General features: G+C 40.3%; 1 protein-coding gene across 1 annotated transcript in view; it reads right to left on the bottom strand.

Moving 5' to 3' along the window:
* The window catches only part of ltk (leukocyte receptor tyrosine kinase), a gene marked incomplete at both ends in the record, with an annotated part of 43,070 nt that overhangs the window by 7,333 nt on the left and 14,368 nt on the right, over positions 1–21,369 (bottom strand). Inside the window, 18 exons of the mRNA XM_079174241.1 lie at positions 2,239–2,349; positions 2,514–2,678; positions 5,276–5,374; positions 5,797–5,982; positions 8,073–8,229; positions 8,645–8,773; positions 8,911–9,061; positions 10,201–10,375; positions 10,779–10,850; positions 12,143–12,237; positions 12,606–12,766; positions 12,884–12,984; positions 13,389–13,538; positions 14,772–14,909; positions 15,632–15,771; positions 17,406–17,634; positions 17,957–18,106; positions 19,368–19,454. Coding sequence (XP_079030367.1) covers positions 2,239–2,349; positions 2,514–2,678; positions 5,276–5,374; positions 5,797–5,982; positions 8,073–8,229; positions 8,645–8,773; positions 8,911–9,061; positions 10,201–10,375; positions 10,779–10,850; positions 12,143–12,237; positions 12,606–12,766; positions 12,884–12,984; positions 13,389–13,538; positions 14,772–14,909; positions 15,632–15,771; positions 17,406–17,634; positions 17,957–18,106; positions 19,368–19,454 — 2,496 coding nt within the window. The remainder of the gene's footprint in view (positions 1–2,238; positions 2,350–2,513; positions 2,679–5,275; positions 5,375–5,796; positions 5,983–8,072; positions 8,230–8,644; positions 8,774–8,910; positions 9,062–10,200; positions 10,376–10,778; positions 10,851–12,142; positions 12,238–12,605; positions 12,767–12,883; positions 12,985–13,388; positions 13,539–14,771; positions 14,910–15,631; positions 15,772–17,405; positions 17,635–17,956; positions 18,107–19,367; positions 19,455–21,369) is intronic.

Raw genomic sequence — 21,369 nt, 5'->3', positions numbered from 1 at the left:
TACTTCAACTTTAATTAATTTCCCATTTTTATAAAATATTAAAGCAATACAAACATTTCCTGAAGGGACGGTGTTACTCTCAACATCCATTACTGGTATTCTTGTATACTGCTGTGAAAAAAACACTGTAGTTTTCTTCCAATGTGCATTTCACACATTCACATATGCATCTAATAACAATACATATAAAAGGTTCTGCAACTAGAACGTATTATACCAAGTGATGTGGACCTAATCCACCCAATCTAAAATAAAAAGCAAAAAAAACAGAAATGTCACTCCACAATACAACAGTGTTGTGATATCTTTTATGCAAAGTAGTGGAGCAAGATTAAAGCTCATGAAGTGTCTTAAAAAGGAAAGGCGATCCTCGAGGGGCATGAACGTGAGGTCAGTAAATTCCATATTGGTCTATTAGTTTACCTTTCCTGTGTACAAGGGAACATGATGTATCCTACAGTGGTGTTAGATTTAAGTTCACCAGATATTTAGATTTAGAATGACCTGGAAAACATTACCGTGATCTGGACTCACTGCGAATGGGGGAAAAAAAAAATCTCCATATTTCTCCTTTAATGAGTCAGATATGCTTTTTATTGATCACTTCCCTTAATAAAGGAGGATTCTTGTACTAGTTTGGTCAAAACCCCAAACTGCTCTTTTCATGGAGCCTGGTTGTCTTGTCAGACAGCGTACAAGCCCAGAGAGGTGAAAATGGGATTGATATTTTACAGGAAGTCAGTGCTGTGCAGATTTCTCCAGAGGCCCACACACACAAAGCTTAAATTCACCAAGACTGAATGTGAGGAAGAAAGAGCGAGTCCTCCACTGTCAAGCTTTACTTATTCAGCACTTTCAGTGAGGTTATCGAGAGGACGAGAGAGAGGGAATCTTCTGTACTCAAACATCTTAAACACCTTTCGTGGAGGATTAGTGGTGCACCAACATGTCAGGATTCCCTTGCTTAATATCTGCAGCAGATGGTTGTCAAAAAGGTGACAAAAGGTGCAAAAAACATGTAATTAGCTTTAAAATCCCTCACTGTCCTATATTATTGCAAAATGACTGCATATGTTGTCGTTAAAACTGCATTTATTATTAAGTGTCTGCGGTTAATAAAGCTAGTTTTACTAAACATGTCAACATTAAACAGTTGTATTGCATAGCAGCTTTTGAGACCAAGATAAATATTAATGCAACATTAGTAGCATTAGGTAACGTCAGATGACTAATTAATCTTAAATATTTAGATTGTGGTTGTCTTCTAATTCCTCAGTTGTCTCTCTTTCTCTTTCCTAGAGTGTTATTGCTACTGAGTAGTAAAATAAAACTGGTTAATTGTTAATTCCGTAATTATTCCTATTTTAAGAGCAAAGCATTTTACATGAATTCTGATTGTCAGATTGTCTCAGATTACAGAAATCGAACAAATCGAGTCATCTCTTCATTGAAAACCAACCACTCCATCACAGCGCTTTGTGTAATAGTCTTTTTCTGAGCTCAAGTCTTTTTGCTCTACCCTAATACTCGTATCGCAGAGAATCAATGCCCATGGGTTAGGATAGACTGTATGCTTCCCAAAATGACTAAAATCCAATATTTTATCACCATATTATATCGTGATTTGTTATGTTTTCTTTATGCCTCATAATCATTGTTTCTTCAGGTTGTTTTTTTTTTACCAGCCATTGAATCATAACACCTGACATTTTCTGCTGTCTTCTCTAACTCATCAGTACACATCTCCAGCTGGGAAACTTCCTTGTTTAATGTCAAACCTTTCCGCTTGTTGTTTTTATAGCCAATACTGTATTTTTATATCAAAATCAATGTCATATACAGTGAGATGTTTACAGTACATCTCTACCGTATCGTGCTTCCATGAAATAAATTGTAGTGTGGGCAATAAATACATAATCTCACTTCTCATCTGCCGTACAATCTTATTTCACACTTTGTGGCACGAAAAACAGAAAGCAAAAAAGGTGAGTCACCTGAAATAATGCTTGTAATAAATGTGTCCAGAAGTGCTGAGCACATGTAATTCGGAGCCCTATCTTCTCCACAGCCCCTTTGATCATCCAACACACAGCCAGAGGACGGCATTTAAACCAACACTTGTCAAGAACGTATTCCTGCTTCAGCAACATCTGGAAGCATCTGTATTTCCAGCGGCTGCTCACAGCCGGTGGAAGGTGGAGGGTACAGACTGCACACAGAACTGGATAAGTCTCTTACTGAGGATGACGCCAGTGCAGATCAGCGCAACGCCGCTCGCAATGGTGGAGACCACGACTGCCAAGATCAAAGACGTCGACATCTGGCCCTGCAGAGCCGGGCCATGAGAAGCTGCCCGGAGAGAAGGACAAAGATTCAAAAAATTAAAAAACGGCTTTAGTTTGGATTGGACAGAATTTTTAACGATTTATTGTTTGCCATTAAAATCAGCTGTTAACACATTGTGGCTTTCATACGAGAAATGAAACTAGTGTTTGTTAGAGGCAATTACGTACCTATGGTGCTGACACATGTGACGTTGTCACTGGCCAGGACTTCGTCGTCGTCGTCGCAGAGGCAGAGGATGAGGTGAGTATCCTCATCTCGTTTGCAGCTCTGTGTTTGACAGTGGCTGCAGTTCAGCTGCACCTTGATCTCACACTCGCCATGACTCTCCATGGCTACAGGGAACAGTGAACACATGGACGCAGAGAAACACAAACACCAGACACAATTTGTTAGGGAGGGTGATCGTTACAGTGCCTTGCAACACATTTCACACCCATTGGCGTTGTTCCTATTTTGTTCCCATCACAACCTCAAATTAAACTTGATTATCATTTGGATTTTATGTAGTACTACACAAAATAGTCAAAATTGGTGAAGTGAAATGAAAAACAAAGCCCCAAAACAAATCTACAAAATGAAAAAACTGTATTCACCCCATATGTCCCGAAGCCCGGAAATAAGATCTGATACCAATTACCTTCAAAAGTCACTTGATTATTTAAATAAAGTCCACCTGTGTGCAATCTGAGTGTCACATGATCTAACAGATCACCATTAAATCCATTATTTAAAAATGGAAAGAATATGTCAACAGACCTGCCAATAGAGGAACAGTACTCATGGCATGCAAAGGGAGACATTAATCAGAGAGGCAACAAAGAGACCAAAGACAACTCCGAAGGAACTGGAAACTTCACAGAGAGATTACAGTATCTGTCCATGGGACCACTTTAAGCCTTACACTCCACTGAGCTGATCTTTATGGAGGAGTTGCCAGAAAAAAAAGCCACTGCTTAAAGAAAAAAAAAAAAAAAATAATAAAACACATATGGAGTTTCCCACATACCTTTTGGCGAACTCCAAAAATGTTTTCTTATTTTTTGTCTTTGGTTTCTTTGTAGTTAAGTATTGTTCCTCTATTGGCAGGTCTGTTGTGGTGATATATTCTTTCCATTTAGTAACAATGGATTCAATGGTGATCTGTTAGTTAGATCATGTGACAGTCAGATTGAACACAGGTGGAATATTTAAATAAATCAAGTGACTTTTGAAGGTAAATGGTTTCACTAGATCTATTATAGGGGCCTTCATAGCAAAAGGGGGTGAATACAAACTATTTGACTATTTTGTGTGAGTCCACTACATAAAAACAAATAAAAATCAATAAATTCCAGGTTATAATGCAACTATAAAGGAAAAAACACCAAGGGGGGCAGTACAGTCCAACAAGGTCAGGTGATATTTTTCTTTTTTGTCAGCAAATCTCATGAAAAGACCAAACCCAACAATGAATTGAAGTATTGTTTTTGCAGCCAAAGCCTGGTTCTGTATAGCTTATTCTTGGTGCCGTAACGGCTCCCCAAACAAATGCACTATCCCGTATGAGGTGTTTTTATAAGAGTTGTTGAAATATACAGAATGTCACCAACTTTGTACTTTTATCTCTAAACACAGTACATGTTGTGCAATTATGTCTGTATTTGTGTAAAACCTGATATGTGCTTGTAATAAAAGTTTTATAATAAATTACTGTTACATGTGTTAACTAACTTTTGACCTCTAATCTTGAGTCTTGATACAAATTATGAATACAAGGAGAATATGTGTGTCATATTAAACCTCATCCATCACTTCAAGACAAGATGATTACATTAGAGAAAATTAAATACTAACATTTGATCTTTAATATCATTGTTGAGATCTCGCTTTGAATACATTTCATGTTTGAACGCTGCTGAGGCAGCCACTGTGTTTGAAAGCTTCGACTGTTAGCACACGGAGCAACAACAACAGCGTCTTTCACATGAGAATGGACGGCTGTCTGCTGGCGCCAAAGGCAACAAGCTCCATGAGGCTGTGAATTAACCAACTGCCTTCCGCTTGCTCCCGCTGAATAATGAGAATCAGATGGTAGTCTCACAAAAAAAACACCGCCACACACACACACACACACACACACACACGGTCTTTACCATGTTTAATGTTCTCTGTTCCTGGAGTGACTCTAAGCAATGATGCAAATGTCCTACATAACTCCAAAGATGTCCTTGAGTTTTCATATTACTAAGGCAAAAACAAGATGCATGGGGATAATTAACTGGCGTCTAAAACATTTTTCAGCATCTATTTTTTGAAAAGAGTGATTATAACAAAATACATACATTTTCAATTTGATGGCTTCATGTCAAAAGTAAGTTCTTGACTTTGTCTTTATTTGTCATTATTGCTGTTCTTCCTTGTCATTTTATTATCTTTTTTCTATTCATCTATTTATTCTTTTTTCTCACAGTGTTATGTTAACTTCTACTCTACTTTTCTCTATTGCAGTTTGTCAAAACATTTGTAACTGAATGTGCAGAGCTTTATTGGGGGCTTTAAATCACATCACATTGTCTTCATCTGTAGATGGTGTGTTCTGTCTTTGGTCTCTATTCTATTACTGCATCTCATGGTCTTTATTAGCAGAAGGAGTTTGCTCTCTACTCCACTTTATTAAATCATGTTCTACTCTGATCTAGTCTAGTTAACTCTACTCTATTCTATTCTACTTTGACAAAAAAAAAATCTTAATTCCAAGGACCACTCGATAGCTTTTTTTATGCTTTCAACTGCATCTCACAGTCTTCATCAGGAGATGACATTTTCTCTCTTTTCTCTCCTCTACTCCCTCTATTCCTCCTCTATTTTCACTACTCCACTCTGGCTGAGTCATGATTGAATTTATCAGCATCATTGTCTCGATAAAATGATCATATGATGTCAGCCTCACCTGCCAGAGGCTGAAGGAAAATCTCTCCCATCGGATGAATGAATGAGATTCCATTCTCACCGTCGGCTGTGATCTCATCTGTCAGCGCAGCGTCACCTCCTGTCACAAAATGTATGTTGTTTACTCTCCTATCAGTCAGTATTACAAATAACGTCAAAACCATTCTGAGCCAACTATGACAGGTCATGCTTGTCAGTTTGTACCTTAGTGACAGAAAGCTAAAAGATTGTGAGATACGATTGGAGTGATTTAGCTGTTCAGTTGTGTAATTTCAGTTACGAGTCGACTGCTGATAGCAACCAGACAGGCAAGACATTATGCTTTAGACTGAAGCACCCATCAACTGTCTCTTAAAGAGAAAGTTATGCCAATATTCTTTAAGGTGTTTAGGCGTGCCTGGGATGAAATGTCAGGAGGCAGCGAGACAAAAGAATAGACATAAACGTGATTTGGGTTTTAAGTGCAGGAGTTAGAAATAGAAATGCAATGTTGTTTGAGGGTAGCGGAAAGGACGATGTTACCTCTGTAACCTCCTCCACCGCCTCCAGCTGTGCAGGCCCCACCTCCACCTCCAAATCCCCCAAAGGTTGACCAGCTGAGCTTGGACAGGGCGAGGGAACACGAGGAACCCCCCTCAGCACCCTCCACCAGAGACTTTCCCGCCTCCAGGTGGGGACTGATACTGTCTTTCCAGCCTCCACCTCCACCTTAAGGGACACAAACCCCAAACAAGCACAACATACAGTATTTTATCATATATATATCATACATATTTTGTAAGGGGAAAAAAATATGGTTAGAGCTAAGGAGAAGAGGAACAATGTTTTTAACTACTCAACTATGTTTTTTCGTGACTGTAAGATTATTTTTGCCCGTTTCATTTTCTCGTGCTGAAGGTGCAGCATCCTTTAAGGCTGGCTATGTATATGTGCAGCTACCATTCAGCCTTCTTGTAGATTGTACTGTATAGAAACTGTGTTTTTCTTTTTTTACACATTCTCTACATAACCCCGATGAAAGCCTTGCTCAAACATATTGGTGAAATAAATAATATTCTTCCTTTGTTATTTGAGCACTTTTTTGGCCGATGAAGTAGCGACAGAACACTATAAATGTGTCAACAAGACAAGCTAAGATACCCCGGTGACATCACTTAAGTAAAATATATAGACGTGCGCTCCTCCTGAGCCCACAGTGGCTGACCGTTGCCATGTCAGTGTCATTGGCTCTACTCAGCTGTAATCTTAAACAGATATGTGCATATGAATACAGAATCTGTTGGCATTGGAAGCATCTGGTATTTGTTTCAAGTCCAAGTAGTATTGGCCCTTGGACAATAAATATAAGGAAGGCAAGATTTTCCAAGGAAAGAGTTCAGTCTTGTTGAGATTAAGTTTGACAAGGTGCGGATTTGAGTGAAGCATTGGAGACAAACAGCATGGAAACCCGTGGAGACAGTCAGCAAAAGTTCATGTTCTGTTTTTGCTTTGTTGTGGTGTGTCATTTTTCTGTTGACAGGCAGTAAAAAAAAAAAAATCACATTACAACCATCCAAAGTGATGCCACTTGCAGCCACACACTTTTTGATATTCAACTTTGGGAACAGAAACAGAGACCCTTGATGAATAATCATCAAAAGAGTCGACAGGCTCATCCACCAGCTGGTCAAGGCCTCTAATCTACGCAGATGGGGGGAAAAAAAAAAGTCACATGTCCAGCAGGAGCCTTAACAAATTCTGCAATGCAATGCATGATAATGTGTGACGGCAGGATGACCCGTTGCACCAGTTCAACACACGGCTCCACCACACACACACACACACACAAATGCACAACCACATCCACACACTACTAAGAGCTGCATATTTCTCCTGACACTCAGATCTCTATCTAAACAAACCCACAGAGGTTTCAATAAGATGAGCTGATGGACGGTCTGTGTTGAGACTTTGTCGGTCAGAGAGGATTTACCGAGAACGTTCCAGCAGACATTTCCAAGAGCGAAGAGCGACCTCTCTACCATATATGTCTCGCTGCAACCTGTCAGGAAACTAAAAATACGATCCAGATAGATCACATTATCCACAGAACAAACACATCCTGCTGTGTGAGAGCATGCATGCCAATGTGTGCTGCTTCAAGTGTGTGTGCGTGAGAACAAACAAATCCTCTCGTGGCCTTCAACCAACATGTCTCTGTCTTTGTCAGAAATAAACATTCCTTAGAGGCTCATAGCACTCTGTCAACCTGCGATCCTTCATCGTGTCACAATGGTTTTAAAAAATATTCTGAGGAGACAAGTTAGTCATCACCTTTGTTATACAGGGTTTTTTTCTGAAAAGTGTAATTCTTGCTGATCCTAAGGCCCATTTCATCACAAAGCTCAGTAAAATTTCCTGAAAAGTTAAATTAATACCAGCTTTCAGTACGATAGCGTCCATGGCTCGAGTACAGAATACAAAACATTGTTGTTACTCCAAATTAGTCACAGACTTCACTGTCAAAAGTTTTAATTGAAACTGGTTTTGATTAAAGAAATAGCCTCTATGATTACCGTTGACTGCTCGTACTGTGGATTATCCAGCATAACAGGAACTCCTATTCTGGAAAGATATTTATTTCAACGTTGTGAGCGCCACAAATACAAATTCCACTCAGCCTCATTGTATTAAGGTGGAGGGAGGAATCTCAACGTCAGATACGTCACAACCGGAGCAAATAAAACTGAGTTAGTTGTGTCAACCCTTTAAACAAACAGTATATCGCACTGGTAGTAGGAAGGCCTATAATATAGTACCTGCAGCACCAGTTAGACCGTTGGTGCTGGGAGCTATGGTGCTGTTTTCATACTGCTCCAGTGGTATCTGGTCCAGACTGGACTCTGGGTCCTCCAGGTAAGCATTTCCTCCTCCACCAGCCGCAATCAGCAAGGGAACCAGCTCACCTCCCTCCATCTGACAAGACAGCATCACCACAAAGCTCACTCATGTCAGGCATTTACAACTATGTGCATGCTCGGTGGTGCACATGAGAACAGTTACAGCTAAAAAGCAAGTTTTGAAAAAGCATCAGTCTCAGCAGTAAAGCAAATTTCACATGACACCCAGGAAACCCACAATTTATTACAGATGGGAGATCATCATAAAAAGGAACAAGTGAACATTGTTATTGTTCCAATTTTATGATAAAACAGCTTTCCAACCACCAGTGTGTTTCCAATCTACATATATTTAAACCTGTGGATTAGTGAGACACTGCTGAACTGTTTCAATGTGCCTACAGACATTGAACTGTACACTTAATCCTCACAAGGTATCAAACAAACCCACAGAAAGGACACACAATACGGAAACAGCCATCTTCTTTCACCTTAAAGATGTAGGTGGCTCCCCCTCCTCCGCCTCCTCCCCCAGCCCACTCTGCACCGGTCTCTCCCCTGAGTTTGTCTTCAATCACTGACGACTCTCCCAAGCAGATCCTCTGGGTGTGGGGATTTCTCTACACCACGGGGGAAAGGGAGATTTGAGTTTCAGAGGAAGAAGCTATCTTCACAAAAGTATGAATCCAGCAGGCAAAAGATATCCCAGAGGGTAACTTTAAAAAACCCTTCCAGCGTGAACTAGAGTTCACCCTACCCCAGGGCACGCATCCTCTCCCTGGTGGCCCACCAAGATGTAAAGTATATCTCCTTTCTCCAGAGGAAATATGGCAGATATGAAGACCCCATGGTTGCGTTTGTTGTGGTTTTTGGCTCCTTTCCCTCCTGCAGCCCCGTAAGCAGAGATCCTAAGGAATATCAATGAACCACAAGGGGTTTAAATACAGGGACTGAAGGAAATTGCTTTCTGGCTCAGGTCCCACAGTATACCACACACTAGATGGATAGACTGCAATACACGTCAATTAAAGCATACAAAATAGGAGACACAGTCACCTGTTGTTTTATAAAGATTACCTCTTACAAACAGACACACTGTGTTGATATTGGCATGAAGCAAGCTGTGTGTAGTCTAACTGAAGTAATTCAACACCCTCTAAATCCTATGATTAATCCTGCCACTTTTCTGTTCCCTCGTTTTGTGTCGTGAGTGTGATGATGAGGTCCCATGACTTGCTGTGCAGACAATCAAATTGCTTGAAGTTCTGATCTGGCAGGACAACAATCAATTACACTGAGCATGGCCAGAACAATTTAGATCCCAAGCACGTAGGCAGACACACCACCAAATTGTCTCTTCAATGACCAAGCTCCTAAAATGCACTATGAACGACACTAACAATGTAATAAGTGTAAACATCACTGCTCTTACAGGACAAGTCTGGCTAGATTTTAGTTATTTTCAACAATTCTGAAAAGATCAAAACCGACAATGCTTCCAGACTTCCCTTCCCCGTCTGTGACTCTCACCCTCAAGTTCATTAGTTGTAAATTCATATTTTTTTTCTTTTAAATGGGTCACAAACTACACATTTTCATTCTTTAAAAAAAGGCTTGGTAAACCCCTATAACACCTGGGCACTGCGTTACTCGAACAGAAGTAGATCGTGCGTTACCTGGAAACTTTTCAGCTGCAGGTTTTGTGCCTATACCGAGTATTTACAGCAGCAAGCCAGCGTGTGCGGATTGACATTGATAAACTAGGGTGGCTTCACTGTAATGTAATCAAATGTAAGAGAGTGCAACTGTGTGGCTCATTTCTGTGTTTGTGGACAACAATACAGGTCTACAGCATAACAGCATGTCAGGCTTTGACCCCACAAGCAATATTTGTTAGTAGGAGTCACTGTCGTCTTTGGTCTTTTAACGTGATTTGTTGACAGTTAGAAAAATATAGACTATCCCCAGACTACTAACACTTGAACAAATAACTGATCTTCGACCTTAAAGCTCAGGTAGACGAGCGTTAAACCATCCCCTCACTTACAGGTATCTGTTAGTAGCAGGAACCCTCCACATTTGGACTCCTTTCAATGGATCTTCCTTCCCCACTGTAACATTGACATTTTTGTTCCTGTAGGTACTGTCACACTGGGCCTGGGTTGGGCCGTGGGGACCACTGGCACCACATGAGTTAAACCACCATGTCATCAAAGAAACCTCTAGAAAAATGGAGACAAAGGAAAGACACACTGTCATGAGCTGGTGAAAGGTAGAACTGAGAATTGTTGCGTGAGTCGGTTAAATTAATTAAGGAGCTGTGTATTCATTTGGAAAGAAATAACAAAAACACAAGAAAAATTGGACCGAACTATGTGAGACTAAGATAAACAGTTGAACATTGAAGAACAGAAACAAACACAACATATAGGAGTCACTGGAAATTGGTTTAACCACCTGGCATGTGTGTATTGTGGAATAAAAGCTTCTGGTCAGCTGATATGGTAGATAAACATGCAATCATCGAGGGGAAAATTGCGAGAGTACAATCCACCACTTGGTATGTAAATTCTGCATGCTGCATTAAAAGCCACATGAGGGAGGCTTTGGAAATCCACAAGGTACCTGAGGCTGAAGGCTCTGGAAGGGGGCTTAAGAAATCCTCCAAGTGAGCCAATGGCAGGAGCGAGTTCAGATCTGAGGAGAAGCAGGAGGCCAGAGAAGGTGTGGGGAGAAAGAGAGACAATGAGTCACAGTAAAACATGTGCATCTCATTGAAGCATCAATCGAAATCAGACAGGAAGCAGCACTGATCAGAGGATATGAGAACAATTCAAAGATGGGTATTTTGGATGAACATGCACCCATTTCCTGAGAATGATTCCTGAGCAGGAAAACATCATGAAAACATTTCTCCATCAGCCCTCTTCATCCACTATCTAGCATCCAAATGGTGAATTTTGTCCATTTCCATGCTTTCACAAAATAGAAGTTACAGTTTTTACAGGATAGCGCCGTTCGCAATTTGTCCAACCCCCGTTTTACTTTTACAACAACAGTCTCCTTGGTCTTGCTTCAACACTATAAAAGCATACAAGCCTCTCTTGCACGACGAGATCCCAAAGAGCGGTCAAAAATGACATAGGGAGAAACATTAAGCTAAGTTATGGCTTACTAAAGTTTCTCTGGGGTCCTGAATTGATACCAGTTAGGAAACGTTCCAATCTTGTCCAGCTGGAGCTGAGCAACAACCGATATACCGCTGCGAACACGGTCGCTCCCCGCAGGTTTTAAACAACCCTACCCTTAATTCACACAGACACAAAACAGTCAAATTTCACATCTGTGTTTTAACTCTAGTGCCATGTTTAGTAATAAAATTCACCTTGGGAACATTTGAATAGAGCAAAAAGAGGTCGTTTAAACGTCCTTTCACATTATTGTGAGAATATTTTCTTGTCGTATTGCAGTACATTTGCAACAAAGCATTACAAATCGACTACTCTCACGTTAAAAACAATCAGCGTCAATTAGTCTCGACAACAGGCTCAACAATTTCGGCGCTTTTTAAAATGTATAATTAAAAGTGATGTTTTAGATCTACATCTAGAGGAAGACAGTCACACATGACTCAGCAACAACAGTTGAACAGGAACATTGAGATAAAAGTTACCACCGGTAATATATGGCAGTCCAAAGTATGACTGTAAGGGCCAAACTTGCATTTTATTTTTCATGAATTCAACCTTCCATTGGTGCAGCATGAGAAATACAGTGATATGTCTTCTTACAAATGTTGCAGACTGACTTTACGAAAGAGAAACCAGCAGTAACTGAATGTTTACTTCCCCTTTGTCTTAAACTAAATATAACTTTATTTTTGGTATTGGTTTTACAGTTATTGCCACAAATATGCTGTACCACAATTAAATGTACCATTTATGTTACGGTCTGTAACATTTTTGAATGGCATGTTAGCAACAGCTTACCTGTGTCGAAGCAGGAAGCTCCAATTGCAATGTCATCGAGAGCAACATCAGCATTAGAGCCTTTTGCCCACACAGCTGTCACCTTAACGTGGAACCTGGAGCAAAGCACATACCACTTGTGCATTTAGAGGATTACAGTTTTTGTCTTCGTGTGAAAGGCAACGGAAATTCAATCCCAATACATGTACAACAGTTTATAGTGAATAATAACTAACATCTTGAAAATTATAAATTCTTTAGACGAAAGCAGCAATTTTCCTCTTTCTCATCTTCAATCTAAAGCACAGATTTTGTCAATAAAGGTCTGTTTTTGAATGACGAGGAAAAAGAGGTGGGTACAGTTGAATGATAAAGGTAACCTTTATATACACAAGAGAACATGCCTGGATTCTTTACTCCAGCATGACAGAGTTACATAATCATCTGCATCTCTACCCTTTTTTTTGTATTTCACTTCACGCACCCATGATGAAGGCCAGTCAGTTGCAGGGCAACATCTTCCCAGTCGTCTGTCCACTGATCAGTTCTCTCCCAGACCAGTGGAGCGGTTGTAGTCCCATCCTCCTCTATAGCCACCAGCAATGTCCCATTAAAGTCCCCATGAAGGTACAGAGAGAAACGCATCTGTATGGGAAAACAGTTAGCATATTGACAAAATCTTTTGTTGCCAAAGAGCAGTCTCCCAAGTAGAAGGTAACACAATTATATCAACACAACTGGTAAAAAGTGTAAATAACTGACCTGACATGCAGTAGTAGAGACTGGGGGAGAAAAAGACGAGCTCTGAATGGATGCCTCTCGGAGGGAATTGCTCTCTCTCACCTGCAGAAACAGGAAGTGCCCTGGGGGCGCACAATAAATGTGACACAGCAGAACGCTAACCAGCTCATGAAACAAACATATCAAAATGATGGGCATCAGAGATACAGTAAAAGTTTGGAATGTTATTCTATTCTTTAAAGCCAGACAAATGTTTTGTTGCAAGATGAAAACCATCTGCCTATAAAATAAAAAGCTTTTATATTCTGCCCTCTTATCACAAATATGTTCTGCAGCTGGATTTTAAATAATCCATATGAACTCTTCATGCGGTGGAACTTCATATGGTAGTAATCTAACAAGGCATTCCTATTACCATATGGGTCGACAACGATCAACAAATACATACATACATACATAAATGAAAAGCCTGTTTGAGAACATAAAAATGTAGTTTCTACACTAAGCAAACACACACTCAGCCAACCTGGTGTTCTCTGCAGAGTGACACCCTGCATGTCTTCTTTCTCCAGAAGGTCGTCTCCAGCTACTCTTCTCCAGGCCGTGTGCTGGTTGGACACGGACCAACCACATGCATCCTGTTCAAATGAACAGTGAGAGCCAAATGGAAGAGCACCTGGGGAGGAGGAACACCGTTATCATATTTCACATAAACAGAGATCATAGCTGCTAAAATAATAATAATACTTTCCCTTGATCCCTCTTTTCTCAAAGCAAGAATGTCATCTTGGAGAAACCAGCTAAGCACTCAAACTTCAAAAAGAGGGGTTCCATGATTGAATTTGTGTTTGTCTGCGCGACTGGACATGTTTCTTTTACTCTCCACACTTTATAGTGTCTGTACTCTATGATGCATGTTACACTGTATCTGCAGGTAAGGGTGTCCTGACCTCTCCCAGACTATGAAATATGCTTGTTTAGCATCTGTAAGGGGCTGAGCGGCAGGGTAGTTGCTGGAATCGACATTCCAGCCAGAAGGCTCCACCCACTCCTTCGGGAGAGCATTGAGATCTGATCCTGATCTCCTCAGGGAGATGAACAAAGGTCAAGCAGGGAAACTGATCAGAGAGAACATGCTGCAGGAGGAGGAGTGGCTTCTCCCTAAGATCTCCAGGGTGGAGAAAGTTGAGCCCGGTAAGTCGGCTTGCGGCCCGGCTGAAATAGTATATATTTTCTAGTTTGGTGATAGAGCTCTGGACTGAGCTAGGTTTGTTTGTGTTTCTTGAAGTTTGTTTAATTAAAAACCTGCAGAACTGCTTCTGATTGCTGCGCTGCCACTAATTGCTATGTCCTCCGTACTGTCCTGTTACACATCTTACGGTCACATAAGACGATTGGTAACAATTTCATCTCTTTGCATCCAGTACAAAAAAAAGCTTATCAAGCTAAACATGATAAATTAACCAACTTCAAAGTTTAAACCTGCCTTCAAACAACTCTAAAATTCTCTTGTTTATTGGCTGGCAGTAGTTGCCAATACACCCAAGAGTCACTGGGTAACATATTTTAAGTTCCAACATCACTATAAAGGGCAGGAATTTTGAGCCACAGCGAGATGCTGTAGCTCAAAGCCTCTTATGGGAAATATGTTTATTTACTTGCTTTCTAAAAGCAAGATGAGAAGGCACTCACACAGACACATCTTTTACTTTTGAATGTTGTTTTCACATTTCCACTCTCCCAATCAGTCCAATGGTGCAGATACAAATCTAATTAAAAATGTTTTGCCATCACACAAGGGGAAACTGCATAAGTGCCTTTTCAAGTGCCACTAATAGAAATTGAAGGCCACGATTTCCCTCCAAACAGCACCCTACTCATGCATGCTGTGATTTAACAAAAATCTCACCACAGATGAATCCCTCGTCCTCCCCTAAAGGACAGTCCGTGTGGAAGTTGCACACTTGGCTCTGGTCGATGCATCCTCCCGAATTTTCACAGTAGAAAGATTCCCCACAAGCCGCTTCCAGTCCGATGACCTGGTGTTCTGCATCCCAGCAACCACACAACAATTATACAGCAATACTACACATCACGGAGAACTAAGGATATTTAGCTATTTAACCCTGAAGTTGTGAATGTTTGTTTCTTTAAAGGATTAGTTGGATATTTGAGTAAATACGCTTATTCGCTTTTATGTTGAGGGTTAAATGAGAAGAATCAAGATGAACACCAGCTAACTTAGCTTAGCTCAAAGACTGGGATCAAGGGGAAACAGCTAGCCTGACTCTGCCCAAAGGCAACAAAATATGACTACTAGCACCTCTTAAGCTCACCAATTAACACATATCTCATTAGTTCAATTGGTACAAAACTGAGCCTAAAAAGGTCTCAGTCCCCTTCAGAGTGTTCGTTTGTGGTTTAAAAGCAAACGAACCAACCACAGGGTTTTTTTTTTTAAAGCAGCCATGTGATTTAGAATGCTAATAAATCCATTTGTTGATCGTGAAGTCTGTTCAGGAAACAACCATATTGAGCTGTTTTTAAGGCCATGTATATAAGCAAGTCAGTGCAGGTATTTTCCCTGATTAATAGGGCAAAAGTTGGTAAAACTGCTGTGCTTGTTTACAACTCTGTACTTTGTCATTTCATTAAGTGTGTGACAGCGATCAGTAATATGCCTCATGCGTGTGTCAGTGTGCTCCCCGACGTTCGCACCACTCATCTGGAAGCAGTAAATGATAGCTTTATAGAACATGATGAACTCACCTGATTCACAGTCTATGAGCTCCAGAGAGTCCAGAGCCAGGGTGCCTCCATCTTCCCTCAAACAGGAAGTGTAGAGCAGAATCACCTGAAAGGGCTCGTCCACCTGACCAATCACAGTCTCCAGGACCTCCCAGTCAGCCCTACAGCAACCAATCAGAGACATTTATTTTGAAGTCAAGTGAAGGAATTCACAACTTCCTTCTTTTATCATTGGCTTGTTTGGATATCTTTCAAGATACCGCATTAAAAACAATCAGCAATTAAAAGTGTGCAAAAAAATAAAATAAAATATAGATATATATATATTTCTTTATTGATGTTTATGTTATAAATATCACGGCATTCTTGGTGAAGCAGGCCTTAGCAGTAACAAACAATATTGAAAAAACTTTCCATGTTTACAATGCATTTTAAAAGACAAAATAGAACCTCTATCTATCCGTTTGGTCAACTAAGGGAAGTTGTGGTGACTGTGGGCTGTTTCCTTCACATCCATTGAAACTAATTAACACCTTTCGGGCCAAAGTCAGCATATCATATGAAACACTCTAGAAATATTTTTTGTCCCACTTAAACCCTCTGCTGTCTTCAAGATCAGTCAATGTCAAATATCTTTCAGTTTGCACAACATTTTTGAAAGCTGCATTGTATATCAGTTTGCGACCTGCTTCTTTTGCCGTTTTTATTTTCACATTGTTACCTTTTAGGGCACCACAGGGTACCTGTACACAGTACAATCCAAACTTGTGCAAAGCTGAGCTGGACACAGCAGTTCTGCACTTGCAACGTTGTGACTACAGCGACCATCATAGAGCACAGTTCCACTAAAGATTTTTTTTTTTTTATCTCATAATACGACCCTCCATCTCTCTGAGCCCATCTGTAAAAATAGACCCATGGTATCATAGCTTAATAAAACAAATTGTACATTTAGTTGAGTGGGTGATGTTTCACTGTCGGGAACATTAATTACAATAAATATAATGCTTATAATCTAATTTAAGCCTTTGTTTAGCAGGAAAAAGGTTAATACTGTTGCTTAATTACTAAAACAGTCAGTACAGCCAAAGTACACACAGCAACACAGTAAAGCTTTTGTCACATCAGATGGGAACTGTGTTTTAAATGGAGAGTGCGTCTAGAAATTACATCTATAGCTAAGCATGTAATGAATAGTGGGCTGAATAAATGAAACCACTCTCTCTGTGCCTAATAATGGAATTGCTCTGTCCATTATTGCACAGACACTAACAAAGCCAATGCACGACCATGCTCATCCATTTCTCTTCTGTCCTAACCAATTATATATAAATTCATTTCCAGAGTCTGCATCGAGACACATGAATGCTTTTAGCTGCTCTAAAGACGGCTGTACTTCAGCATTAGATCAATAGGAAATACCTGTCCCCATTTCCCAAACAATACACAGGGGACCGCTGGCCCCACACGGTCACAATTCTACAGTTGTCCCACATGACAGCTGAGGAACATTTTCTTTATTTAACTTTAGCTCTAAGTAAAAGAATTAGGTTCCTGTGCCCTTGCTCTGTCTGAAGGCCTGTGTCACCTTTCATTGCAGTGAATCTAAGCTCCCTTGTATTTATTTCATAGGCTGGACCTCAACTTGACAAGCACTTCAATCAGCAAAGATGCAGGGTTTTTCTTTTTGACACTAATTCAAAGGACGTGCAGTGCAGCATAATAAATAAATATCTATTCTGCACAAACGGCATTGTAGAGGTATGGAGAGCTTGCTGCGAGTGGGTTTGCTGACCTGTGTTCATCAGGTCTCCTGTGGTTGAGATCCACAGAGAGAACAGCGGAGTCTGAGTGGACTGGCTTGATCAGGAGCGTGAGGTTCCCCACCGCTGGACCGGACTCAAACAGAGCCACCTGCAAGGTGCAGTGCCTGTCGTTTCCTGGCAAGACTGGGCTGGTTAAGTAGTACTTGCATCTCCCAGAGGCTTCGGCGGTAGGGGAGGCGCTTAGGAGAAGGAAGTGCCCTAGAGTGATAAAACAGAGTAGACAGTCGTAGTATTTCATGCATGACAGTTTTATAGCCTCCCCCTAATACTGTCACTCCTGTAAATCAATTGACGGATGCTTTAACATTAGGACAAATCTCCGAATAGCCATTGGATATATCAAGCACAAAATCTAAATAAATGTCAAGGGAGATGCACAGATTCAAATGAGCAAGTCCAAAGATCCATTCACTTGATTATCTATCTGCTAAATATGTTTCATTGAAGAAAAAAGGCACGAGCAGTATCCTGAAGCACTCTTTTAATTGTATCCTTAAATGTACCTCTTGTGCACTCTTACCGTCAGAGCTTCCTGCTGAGTGATCCGTCACTGGCATCATCCCAGTCTGAGTGCTTTCTGGTTGCTGTGGCGACACCACTGACCAGTCACTGTGGTCACTGTGATCTGATAAAGTCCAGAGGCACAGTGACTCAAAGTCACAGGAGGTAACTGAAAAACAGAGAGATAAGAGAGGAGCGTATAACTTAGTGTTTGTTTGGGTAAATATTCAAAGATGTTGGGGATTCACTAAACACTACAAATAAATCTGAATAGCATCGCAGTGGTTAATGGTTAATAAAAGGGGATTTTTTTTGTCTTCCATTCAAAGAGTGGGAAAAAAGGACATGTGTCCTCTTCAGTTGCCAGAAATGTATATTTACTCCTTGTGTTTACTTTATTTTCTAATTTTGACAAATTCCAAATATTATTTTGACCAATAATGCTTGTTGTAAAATGTTTTGATGTACAAAAACATGATTATTTAACAATGATTACATCTAAAAACATGATTATTTAACAGACTAAATCTTAACCAACAAACATTTTTGTTTCCCCTTTCTGTTATATGAAAAACATGTTTTTAGTTTGTTTTCCTGGGATAATGAGAAATGTATTCAATGACCTCAACATAAAAAAATGATTTTGTGAGAGTATGAAGTCTTTCAAAAGTAAATGCCCTTCACCGACACAACAACACCATCTGTATGCTCCATGTGTAGTGATAGATGTACCAGATGCTTTTTATTAGAGAAGATACTGTGGTTTAAAAAAGTTGTTTTGACACTGTTACATGATGGTGTCCCGGAGTCACACCTGGATCATGACCTCCACCACGGACTAATCACTTCCTGGCCCAAATTTCCTCTAAATATAATTGCCTTTTAAAAATATTCTTAAAAGCCAAACAGACAGACTCTTTGTTCTTCGTTCAAGACATCATGTGATGGTTTGAGAGGAAACTGCCACTACAGCTAAAATGGCAAACAGCCATAGGAATCCCTCTGGGGATAAAGGACGGAAATATGAGGCACATTGTTAAATCGTTATTTCATTTCTCTCACAAATAAACTGAAATTATGCTTCCTTTAATCACAAATGACCTAACACGTGTTTTCCTGTTGTTAGCATGCTGCTTGTGAGCTGCTTTGCTCTTTTAATTTCACCATCTAACGGAGCAGCGTCACCTCAACATCCTGAATGAGGTGGATTATTGGCAATGCAATCATTCCTGACCTTTAAGGATATTTCAAATTTGCAGGTGCTGTATGTGCACTAAACATTATCAAAATGTCCTTTCTCAACTTTGCTTTACAGCCAAGCCAACTTTCACTCAGATTAATGACTACTTACATTACACTGATACAGGTTATCATTGCAAGTAATGACGTTTTCTGTTTGTGTGTGTCACACGTCGGTACATAACTCTTACCTTGGCTGTCATCCTCTGGAGGAAACAGCTGATCTGAGAAGTTCTCCTCAAGAAATCTGTCCAAAAGAGCGTGGCAGGTAGTGCTAACTGGAGAGACAGACAGACAGTGGTTACAGTACTTGTTTTGCTTATGAGGGCAGGTCATACGCAGCATTACAAACTGCTAAACAATGCATTTAACTCATTAAAATAAATTGGAAAACTGTTGAGGAAACAAATAGTTGCCAGGGTGGCGCGCCAAAGCAACTCTGTTCCAATATGTTAATACATCTGAGGAACACATCGCTGTCCAAAACGAGGAAGTTATTAACGCAGCATGTAGTTGATAGAGAAATTGGCCGTCCAAATTGAGAAAATGAAAAGACGTGTCCAAAAACACATAGTTGAGTTGGCTGCAGGTGTGGTTGTGAGTGTGGATGATATATATCTATCTGTGTCAGCCCTGTTATGGACTGAATGCAGGGAATAGAATGAACAGCTTATCTATTTATTTATTTGAAAAATCCATTTAGTCCCCATGACTAAAACCAAACCTACACCCTTGGTTGTGAGCCTCAGCCCAGTGCATGCTGGGAACAACTTCAGTACCTATAACCCCTGAACATGACGAGCTGAGAATAGAGCAATGGATGTATGAACTTCAGAGTTTATCCAGAAATAGGGCCACTGCAGACTGACCCACAGACATGGTCTTGTTCTGGAGGATGACTGAGAGGGGGGGCACTTTACACGTGACATGACATTGAACATACTAACTAGCATGACCAGTAGAGAGTGAGTGGGTCATCGCAACTTAACCCATTTCGTGGCCTCTGAACAGTGACTTTACTGTGCTCTGGGGCCTGTAAGGCAAGGTCACACGGGTCAAGCGGGACAAATTGAGATATTAAGAGGGCAGTTTATATATGCTAATGACGGAGGGTGAGGGGGATCGTGTATTTGAATGGCGGACTAGCTATTCATCTCTAATTATGGAATAAAAGCAGCTATGGATAGATTTCTGAATACGGAAAGCGGAACATTTTAATAGCCTTTTAAGAGGAGGATTCAGCCAAATAACAAACATTAACATTCTATTATTAACAAGAAATAGCAAATAGTGTTTTAGGGGAATCACCCTAGAACTCAAACTTACACTAATTGCCTCTAACTCGTTCCCTTTTCACCAGATCAAGTTTAGATTTTTTTTTAAAGAAGGAAAGAAACTAATCAAATACATGATGGCATTCACTTGTATCAAAAAGAGGGAATGAAAGATGAGTAGGGCTGTGAATCGGGGGTTAAGTCAGAAATAATCCAAATAGTATCCAAACTTCTCCAGTAAAAAGATACCTGTTGGTATCGGTGTCACTTTAAGGGTACTGATATTATACTGATATCATTTTTTTAAACGCTACCCAGCCCTAAAGATAAATGAATGAACTGCCTCATCTTCAGGCAGCAGAGCAGTTACTTTGATGACAATCCAGGATGCTGGCAACTGTTTGCAGCTTTGAACAGAGTGTGAGCATTCGTGATGATAAGTGGTCTCTCAGGAAAAAGGCTGTATCAAGGTCCAAACGGTTTTCCTGAAATGAATTTGCTGCTGGTTGTAGTTTATTTAATTCAAGGTTTGGTTGGCGGCCCACTAGACGGATAACCAGTGGCCACAGACCCAAACGTGATGGCGATGAAGCGCCACCAGAACACACGTACATTACACACAACGCTCCAGAGAGGAACTTCACAAGTAAGGCTTCATGTATTCAACTCATATAATAAAAGTACTCTTTGGTATTAACATTATTGAGTGTTCTTGAGTCTGTGCTTGACTCTTTCTAATTGCTTGCAAGTGTGCATTCATGAGCTAATTCAAGAGTGTCTTAGAACTCTGCAGACTTTGCAGACTTTGACTGAGGGAATTACCCACAATTCAAAGCGCTGTGACGTTAAACACAACATTGCCAGGAAAATAAATAAAAAGGTTAACAGAGGACGGCACATGTGTTCAGTCTGGCATATT

This window comes from Pholis gunnellus, assembly GCF_910591455.1.
Source record: "Pholis gunnellus genome assembly, chromosome: 15".
Taxonomy (NCBI): domain Eukaryota; kingdom Metazoa; phylum Chordata; class Actinopteri; order Perciformes; family Pholidae; genus Pholis; species Pholis gunnellus.
The sequence above is the reverse complement of the archived record's forward strand: the minus strand, read 5'-3'. Positions and strand labels throughout refer to the sequence as shown.